Source organism: Nuphar pumila, chromosome 16 (genome assembly GCF_984573655.1).
Source record: "Nuphar pumila chromosome 16, dmNupPumi1.hap1.1, whole genome shotgun sequence".
NCBI lineage: Eukaryota > Viridiplantae > Streptophyta > Magnoliopsida > Nymphaeales > Nymphaeaceae > Nuphar > Nuphar pumila.
Genome location: NC_143264.1, coordinates 65,961,388 through 65,972,018, shown reverse-complemented (window position 1 = coordinate 65,972,018; position 10,631 = coordinate 65,961,388). Strand labels below are relative to the sequence as shown.

Here is a 10,631-nt window from a genome sequence, read left to right as displayed (position 1 = left end):
GAAAGTATGATTGTGATTTAGGCTATGTTTGGGAACCTTAAATCTGCGGTTGTGGAGTGGTTTTCGCCATGTTTTCATAATCTCTGGCTGTTTGAGAGTAGTAGCGTTGCTGAAACAATGCGGTGAGACTGACCCAACACCACATTTCTAACATTTTCCGCGATAAGATGTTTCTGGTAACTCCATCTTTCAACACCAAACATGGGAAAAAACAATATTTTGGCAATTGAAACCATGTTTCCATCCCATTTCAGGGCTCCCAAACATAGCCTTACAATCACATCCTGAGAAAATCCAAGAACCAGAGGACATTACAAAATGCCAGACATTTTCTAGAATGTGCGATATTTTTAAAACATCATGCTTTTTTTTCGATATTATGCAGGACTATAAAATAACTCGATAAAAATACGATAATTTTAAAATATCGGCAACACTCGTGAATCAATGTCTTATTCTACAAATTCAGGGGTAAGCAAATATCCGCAGTGGCTCGTCCACGAAGCTAAGCTTCGTAACTCACTCCTCGCTTTGTAAAGGGTGAGGGGTCAATGGCTCCCACAGGCTTCCTTTCTCCCTTGAAAACTTCCATACCCATGGCTGCCATAACTACCATCTCCAACACCCTCTTCGTTCACCACCGCCTTCCCACCAACTTCACGGTTTCTTCATCCCCCTTCAGCGTTTTACAGAGTTTTGGTTTCATCTCTTTGCGTTTGAGGAAGACGGCAATAATCCCCACAAGACACCTTCATGGTACACTCAGTCTCTCTACCATCCCTCTTGTTCTAACTATTTTTGTTCCCAACGAATTCAAAGAGTGGAGTTTGGTTGTTATCATGGGTTCTTGCTTTGTGGGCTTCCTTTGTTACATTTGATTGAATTGCAAACATTGCGCTGAAATGGAGGTTGTTTGTCGTGCAAAACCAATGGGTGGTCATGTTGGATATGTGGGTATCGAAAATTTCGAGCTCGTTTTTCTTTCCTGCTTCATTTGTATGCGCTCTTCCTTGCTTGATTGAATTGCAACTCTCTTGTGGAAATGGAGGTTGCCAACGACGTGAAACCGATGATTGGACATATTGAATTTGTGGGTATCTATTTTTTTGATGTTGTTTTTCTTTTTGGTAGTTTCCTCCAATCCCAATTCATCACATCTTTTTCTTTTGGGTTGAATGCAGTATTAGCTTTGTTTGTAGCTTAGTAATCCTTTAGGCTGTGTTTGGGATCCTGTATTTGCACGGATTTGCAAGGAGTTGGGGAAAATCAAATACTGGAATTTAGAGGAAGTAGTTTTGAAGTAAACAGGGATTCTTCTTATTGTTTGGAAAACCTATCAGGGACTTCGGCTTTCAATTCCTCCTTCTTCCTGATCTTGTTTGGAGGCAGCAGTAGTTTAGATTCGCAGTTATATGGGTGGTAGGGGTGGGCATCGGGCCAGGCTGGCCCGTTGGTAAAACCCTGGCCCAAGGCCCGCCCGTTAGCCCATGGGCCTAATCGGGCAGGGCTGGGCTGGGCCTATTATATTATATATAATATATATTATTTATATGATTTATTATAGTATATACTATGTTGTATATATAATAACGGGCTGGACAGGGACGACCCGCTTCGGGCCGAGCCAGGGCCAAGGCCCGGCCCGCGGGCTGCCCGACCCAGTGCCCACCTCTAATGGGAGGGAAGAGTTTAGTGCTTAGGTGGTGGTGATGGAGAATAGTTGCAATGTTGAAGTGGTTGTGAATGCTTCAATGGTGGTGGGACAACTTATATTGATATCATAGTCACCCGTATCGTTAAAGGTAATTTCTTGGTGAAGGTATTTCTCGGAGAAATTTTCAAAAGTTGATAAATCTCGGGAGTTTAAAAAATTAAAAAAATATAAATAACAGCAAAAAAGCTAAGAAAATAATGAGTTTTGCATTATTTTTCTTCCAAAAATATAAATAAACCCGTTTTAAAATATAAAAGAAAAAAAGAGTAGGAAATGCAAACTTAAAAAAAAGATTTTTTCCCAAAAATATCGCCATAATATCGTGATATTTTGTCTTTTGGCGATATTTTGAAAATATCGTGAGATATTGCCTATAATATCGGCTACCTTAAAGTATAGGTATTCTCGTGATATTTTCAAAATATCGCTGATATCGGTGACAGTGATTGATATGAAGGAGGCTACAAGTGTTTCAGTGGTGTGATGGTGATGGTATTTCTGGTGGTATGAATGTGGTGAGAAGTACTTTGTGGTGGTGGCTGGTGATATTGGTGGTGGTATGGAGGTGATAGGGAGGCCTTGGTGGTCACGGGGCTGGAAGAAGAAGCATGAGACCATCAGAATTCTTTAGAATCCAGGATTTGCAAATACCTCCTCTTTTGAGAGGGAGTTGAAACTAGAGCAAATTGGGGATTTGGAAGCAGCAGACTCCATGCCTATTTTTATGTTTCATTCATCTCCCTTCTCCCAAACAACTCTCAAATCCCTCAAACCCAAATAACTACCTCCGATGCCCTCTCTCTTCCTCCCAAATGCAGCCTTATTGCAGTCGGGTCTTCTCGAAGAAAACGCTGGGTCACTATTCATACCATGACTATTATGAGTCATTGTACCACCCATAGTATTGGATGACTTGGATTTAGTCTTTTAAATGAGAGCACACCTGATTGGAGAGACCTATCCGACTCCCTTTTGGATTCCTGTTTAAGATGGGTACCACCAAATGTCTTGTGCATAGTTTGAAAACATGATTTTTTGACCTGGTTTACACCCAAATCAAATTGGGCGGGTCAACCAACTACCTTAACCACAAATATCTACATTCATTTTTCTTATTTTTAGGTTTAACTTCCAGGTGATTGACATTGTTCATGGAAAGTGATGATTGAATTTTTATTTGTTTTCGCCAGCAAAAACTTGTTCTCATGTTAATTTTTGCTGAAGTATGGCATTATGAATTTTTTCGTAGTTGCTACGGTTTGCTAATTAGATTTGCGATTTTGTTATTAAAAGTTGAATCACTTTAAATTTGTAAATAAGCTCTCATCTTATGATAGCTGATTTTAGAATTAGATAGTTTATGAGTGGCAGTTACTAGTTTAGTCACTCACAAGTATGTGAGTCTACATTCTATAGTTCATATTGATAATTTGGTACTGGTCGCATTATTATGTTACTTAATTGTTACTTAAATGCTATGTTAATTGTCGTAGACATTTCTGTCATACATGTGTATATTCTTTTTCTGATATTTTAATGAAGTTCTCTATTTTAAGTCTCAATGGGTTACACATAGAAGCAAGCACAACCAGCTGTGCCTCCCGCAATGATCTTCTAAAAGGCACTCATTATGTCCGTGTTTTACTATTCTACGTGTATATTGCTATATTCTCCCAGCTGACATAGATTGCATTTGCATTTTAAAAGTAGTTAATGCATATTCAGTCACGAAATTGAGATGTGCTTCATGTTTTTCAGTTTAGCTTGAGCATTATATTCTAACTTTTGTGCTGACAAATCACTGATTCTTTTTGAATGAAAGTTCATCTTTCCTTCCAAAAAAAGGCATAAAAATGTTGGTAGGATATCCAGAAGACTCTCTCTCTCCCTCTTTTCAATTTTGCATTAGATCTGTGCTTCAAATATTGCATACTTAAAGTTAAACATGCCATTACATATTTTCTAGTTATCCATGTTTCTAATAGACCGTAGAAGTTATTCCACACCCTCCCCATAAAAAAGGAAAATGGAATGCAGCATAATGGGATCATGTACAACATCAAAAGAATGCACGTAAACTCATAATTTGGTATCTCTATGCACATTCAAGAGATCTTGGTAAAAATGTATCTTCCATTTGTTGGACTTTCAGTTTTGAAGCTGATTTCCTCTTTTGAGCTTTTGATGTTGAACTAAAAGGAGTTAAATTAAGCACAAGATCTTCTTGGCTGATTTTAACCACTACACATCTATAGGGACTGCTTTTAACCACTGCACATCTATAGGGATACTGTTGTTTTCTGTTAACTACTGCCCATCTGTGTTGGGTAGTGGAGAAATGATTGTTGCTCCATCTTTCTACATTTTCCTAAAATATAACGCTTATCCTCTTTTGATTTCCAGCCATGAGTAGCATTAGCCATCTGTTTGTTGTGTGTGCTTGGGGGGTAACATGTTTTGGAAAGGATAAGCCATATGAGCTGTTTGATCCAGTAGAATGAAGAATCCGCTTCAAGGGATGAAGAATCCGTGATTGCTATATCAAAGCTCGAAAATCACACTAGGAGTTATAAACCTCCTCACTTTGTAAAAGATAATGAGAATGAAATAAATTTCAATGACTATAGAAGAAGTCAAAGTGATAAAAAAAAGTGATCATGAATACAAGAAAGGTGGCAAAATAATATGTTACCATTGCTATGAACCGAGACACATTGTAACAATCCCAACTCATACCCCTTGAAAGATGCAAATTTTTTTTTTCTTCTTACAGAGCGGAAAACTTCTCAGAAACCCGGGGTCCTCACAGTTCTAATTCCAACTAGATAGCCAACATCACAAAAGAACTTACAATCGTCATCAATAAGAACCAAAGCAAAACTCTTTATTTAGAAATCAAGAATCAATTTCAGGGACAATGTTTATTCAATAGAAAGTAACAAAAGACTGACTGAAACAAAATGACTGGAAAGAAAAAGTAGAACTGAAAGACTAAACGAAAGAGCCACTCTGTCCACAAGTGAAACCGTCAAGGACCAAGTGTGACTCTCGTGCCTCCCAGTAACCGTCAACTTCACTGATCACCTGTTCTTGCGAAAAACCAATAAAGTAGGGTGTTAGAACCGAAATTCTGAGCACAGTTACTTCTAGTGAAACCAGGTGAGACATGGAATATAGATAAAATTTCATGTAATAGTTTGAGTGAGTGCAAATATAATATTTAAGAAATTTTCCATGCAATAGTTATAAGTGCTAGCATACAGGAACATTAAAGTCGTAACAAGTAACAAAACTTCAACAAGAAATAAGAAGTAACTATTATACACTCACCATCATGTAAGGATTGAGGAAACAATTAAAATATGCATGATCTAATGCATAACAGGAAAATGCATGATTTCTGTGTAATGCATGAATCCCTTTTATTATCTTTCATTTAAGTTTCCCTTTTTCCATATGCATGCCCTATTAAATGCATACACTTTAAGTTTCCTTTTTTTATTTACCGTTGCCCGCGGATACACCAAACAGGTATAATCCCTGAGGTCAAGTTAGGATCCCAGGGTAACTTAGCACACAATTTGTATTTTATTACTGGGTTCCAAACTTAGCCTTTCATCGAATCACTTTCGGAACATTAGACCTCCACATCTAATGTCAGGGATACAAGGGACACCCCACGCCCACAAGTGCCACTTTCTTGGTACAAAAAATAATCACAGTTGTGATAAACACACCACCTCCAGGTAAAGTGACAGACTCTCCCTAAAACCGTGGTCAGGAGAAGGAACCTCAATATCGGGTTCAGGGGACCAAATTTAAGCACACGGAGTTTTTGTATCCTCACAGTCTCCTCAAGACCGGAACTCTAAGATCTCCATTCTCCAGATGGAAGATCCCAGAACATATGTGTAATAACCGATTTTTTTTATCTATTTCTTTTATAAATAATGCGATATGTGCAAAATGGGCATAAGATCCGTATTTTGGATCCAGGACCCATAAAGGGACATATATATATATAATAAAAATCATATATATATATATATATAAAATAAATAAATAAATAAAAAATAAATATAAAATTTAGTGCAGGGATCCACAGTTGGATCCAACCTGTGGATCCACGTTTCAAGTAAGTCATGGATCCAATTCACGGACCCAAATCTGCAAAGGATCCATTGGCCCTGATAGTGATAGGATCCCGGGTCTCGGTCCCGGACCCTGGCCGCGCCTCGCGTAGCAAGCAAGTAACAAAAAAAAAAGTGTTTAAAAGCCGGTAGTAGCTTGCCTGATAAATCGGGTGTTAGGGTTCTGAATGGACCCTAACACAGCCGAGACACCCTTAGCGATGGGAAGGGGGGGACGCGAAGCGCAGCCGCCGGAGAGTTCCTTTTTTTTCGGGCATCCTCCTACAAACAGGGGGTCCCGAACCCCTTGCTCCCCCTCTCGTTCTCCTCCTCTCTGTCTCTCCCATCTTTTCTCCATCCCTCTCGAACCCTTCGCGGCAGCAACCACCATCACCATTACTGGAGTCGACGACCCTCCACCCGCGGCAGTCACCTCCTCCTCCCACCGAAAAAGGTAGGAACCCTGTCTTTCTCCCTCTCCCCTGTGTTTTCTCGGCTAGCTGCCAACGACACCACCCTCAAACCCTCCTGTTAACAGTCGGTGGCTTCCGTGCATTCCCGATCGCCCCTTCACGGCAGAGGATTGGTGGCTGGCAAAATCACTTTCTCGCAATAGCTGCAACCCCAAATACCGGTTCGGAGGTACGGGTTTTTCTTTTGGCTCGAATAGGAAAAAGAACCTAAATTTGATTTAGGTATTGTTTTTAAGGAATCCATAAGAATCTGAATTCTTTTATGCTTGACTTATGAGGAATCAGTAGATTCATGGTGGGTTATGGGTGTAGTAAATTTAATCTTTTGATTTATGGCAAAAGCGTGTGTGATATGGGATTGATGCATTCATTAGTCATGAGTTTGAAAGATAAACATATTGATCTTATCTGCATGTTCATGTAAATATGTTCCTGAACTTACATATTCAGACATGTGTGAGTATATGCAAATTCATGTACAGATCCTGTGTATGTATATCATGTTGTCTTCTCTTTTTCTGCACTAGGGTCTGTTATGCATAGCTCATTACGTATTCCTGTAGTAGAAAGTACAGATACTGTACACTTATATCATATTTTTTTTTCTCTCTGCATTAGAAAAACACAGATCCTGTTGCCCAACACCTGCTAAATTCCTGCACTGGGAGTACAAGTTTCTTTTATACATTTAAGACATCATATATGCATTATTGCCTTAGGTTGTAAATCTTGAATATGTCAGTTTATATCCATATAAAGGCACATGGTCTGCATTTATATTTGGTTACTTTTATGTCTTTTTGCAAACTTCAGATACAACAGCAAGTTGCACATCGTAAGGTTATGGTTCATATTTAACACTACTTAATTTAGTTAAACTATGGGTCTTGGCATCACGATCTATTACGCTTCAGTTCTGGCTATTCTTAGTTTTACAAGCAACTCAAGTCGACACCAGAAATTTGCATGTATGGACCTGTCAACTGTATTGACTTTATGAGTCCCCCCTCACATAGTTGACGAATTGGTGCTCTGCCAAGCCCAGCTGGCTGATACTGGCTGCTGGAATCTGGACTATACATTACAAGGGGAACAGTCTGGATGCTATTTCCTTGACTGTCCAGGCTTGTGGACAAATGTCAGGTCGATTGAATCTTTGTTCATGTATAGTATGGCTCATATGGAAGTTCAGCCTAGTACATTAATTTTTTAGAATAGTGGCCAATCGTGTTAGACTTGGCTCCTCGCATACAGGTGAATGGAAATGCTAACATGCTTAAGCTTAATTTGTTATGCTTGATTGAGGTATCGTTGCGTAGTTATTTTCATGGGTCATGGGAGCAGCGATTCTTTTACAAAAAGGGAAATATATATAATATGCAATTTGGAGTGGATCTGTCCAAATTTTTGTTGCTTATGGGAATAAAATATGGCCAAGTGTATTAGAATTAATCATATGCGTACAAAGGTTGGATATTTTCTTATGTACTTAAACTTGATAAGTAATCCTTGTTCGAAACCATTGTTGTAAGCGAGGGTACTTGTGCATGTAGACACATGGAATTTAGATGCTTTTGCGGGGTCAAAATGACATGATTGTTCGCATGTTTTAATTGGAATGATTCATGAATGAACTCTTGCATTTGACATGAGTATGTGCATAGCATGGAAGCATGCATTTATTGTTTCATGCACAACTTGCATACATGAATGTGCATTGAAAAGCATGTGAAAAGAATGCATAAGTGACATACCCTTTATGATTTTTTTTTTGAGGGCATTGGTGAGCTTCGAGGACAGGTTGTTCTCTGTTTTAATTATTTTAATGCATTGCAAAAGTCAAATGTGATATTATGATTTTTCTACGCTGTTCTCTGTTGCCACGGGTTGTGGTCCCGTGAAGAGCTTGGCATGCTGTTTTGCAAGCTTATGCTATTAATTTTTGCATGTTGATTTGCAAATGTAAAAGAGATGAATTCATAACAAGATAAAAGAAAGTAAAGAACAATGTAACTCATGCCTCCTTGATGTCCCTGCTTTAGTGTGAGAATCTTGGATGTTGCGGTTTGGGGAAACCGTGAGGATACAAAAACTCCGTGTGCGTGTTGTTGCTCCTGAACCCGATATTGAGGTTCTTCTCCTGGCCACGGTTTTAGGGAGAGTCCACCACTTTGCCTGGGGGTGGTGTGTTTTGACATAGCTGATGTTGTTTTGGTATACCAAGAGAGTGACGCCAGTGGATGCTGTTTTTCCTGGTGTCCCTGACATTGGATGCTGTTTTTCAATGTTTCGATGGATGGTGCTGTTTCCTGATATCGGTCGAGGGCTAAGTTTGGAACCCGGTAATAAAATACAAATTGTGTGCTAAGTTACCCCGGGAACCCTACTTGACCTCGGGGACTGTACCCGTTTGGTGTATCCGCGGGCAATGATAATTAAAAAGAGTAACTTATGAAATGAAATGGGGATCTTCGAAACACGAGCTTAGATTAACAAGAGCAAGTGTCAAGAATGACACTAAAGCATAACCCTTAAAAAGGGTATAACTGGAAACAAAATAAAAATAAAAATGTATTCTTTATTGATATGAAAAACCAATTGCTTAAGAAGCATTGGAGTAAAATACAAGAGGGGCTGCACCCCTTTATATACACAGCTGAAAGAGGACTCAATAGAGCTGTTGGGCACAGTCCAACAACTCTATTTAGAGCTGTTGGAATGTGTCAGTCCAACAGCTCTATTAAGAGCTGTTGGACTGTGTCAGTCCAACAACTCTATTGCTAGTCAAGTCTGGACAGGACTTGACTAGCAACAGTCATTCTAGTTCAAACTGAACTAGATGACATAAAGACAAAAAATAAAAAATAAAGGAAAAAAATTACAGAAAAGAAAGAAATGAAAAATGTATATATATATATATATATATATATATATAATATATAATATTATTATATATACATATATGTACAGTTTTACATTTTAACACTCCCCCTCAAACTTACGGTACAATGAGCGAAAGTTTGTCTAAGAGAAAGTGAAATCGGGGAGCAGCGAGAGGCTTTGTAAAGAAGTCTGCTAACTGATATTCTGAAGTGACATATGGCAGATCAATTATCCCGTGTAGATATTCCTCTCTGACGTAGTGACAATCCATTTCGATGTGTTTGGTGCGTTCGTGGAATGTTCTGTTACTAGCAATGTAGATCGCACTTTTGTTGTCACAACACATTTGTGAAGCCTTTGTTGCTTCAACTCCCATGTCAGCAAGCAGTCGTCGGAGCCAAACTACTTCCATGGTCGTGGTTGCCATGGCTCTGTATTCAGCTTCGGTGGATGAGAGAGATACCTTCTGCTGCTTTTTACACCTCCACGAGATTAATGATTCCCCTAAAAAGACACAAAAGCCAGTGGTTGAGTGTCTGTTATTCGGATCACCTCCCCAATCAGCATCAGTATATGCAATTAAATCAAGAGAAGAGGAGGAAGATAAGAAAAGTCCTCGTGAAAGAGAGGACTTGATGTATCTGATAATACGCATGACTGCTCCCATATGAACAGAAGTAGGAGCATGTTGAAATTGACTTGCTGTATGAACAACATGTGCTATATCTGGTCTGGTAATGGATAGATAGGAAAGTGCCCCGACAAGCTGTCTGTAAGGAGTAGGGTCTGCAAGAAGTTCTTCATCATCAATCTTCATTTTAACATTAACAACTTCTGGAGTGTCGACTTTCTTATCATCAGTAATACCAGACCTGAAAACAATATCAAAAGCAAATTTAGTCTGAGATAATAAATATCCTCTAGGAGAATAAGCAACTTCAATGCCTAAAAAATATCTCAACAAGCCCAAATCAGTCATTTCAAAATGAAATTTAAGAAGTGTTTTGATTGTTTCAACTCCCTGTTTATCGCTTCCGGTGATGATCATATCATCCACATAGAGAAGAAGCACAATGATCCCTGCATCAGAATTCTTAATAAACAAAGCAGTGTCAGTTAAATAGAATTGAAAACCAATATCAATCATAACACGACTAAACCTATCATACCAAGCTTTTGGTGCTTGTTTAAGTCCATAAAGAGCTTTTTCTAAGCGGAGGACTTTACCCTTAGGAATACTTAGACCAGGAGGGGGTTCCATATATACTTCTTCAACTAGCTTTCCATTTAAAAAAGCATTTTTGACATCCATTTGAAAAATAGACCATTTTTTGATAGAAGCTAAGGCAATTAAGGTTCGGACAATAGTCATACGAGCCACCGGAGCAAAGGTTTCTTCATAATCAATCCCATATTCTTGGGCATAACCTT

At 38.8% G+C, this 10,631-nt stretch overlaps 1 protein-coding gene across 4 annotated transcripts in view; it reads left to right on the top strand.

Moving 5' to 3' along the window:
- Positions 1-467: 467 nt before the first annotated feature.
- The window catches only part of LOC149813393 (P-loop containing nucleoside triphosphate hydrolases superfamily protein), a 146,101-nt gene continuing 135,937 nt past the window's right edge, over positions 468-10,631 (top strand). For all 4 annotated transcript variants that reach the window (XR_016428224.1, XM_089991251.1, XM_089991250.1 and 1 more), the window contains exon 1: positions 468-756. Coding sequence is in view for 3 of the 4 variants with exons in the window: in XM_089991251.1 (XP_089847377.1) it covers positions 552-756 (205 nt within the window). In the remaining variant the exon portion in view is untranslated. The remainder of the gene's footprint in view (positions 757-10,631) is intronic.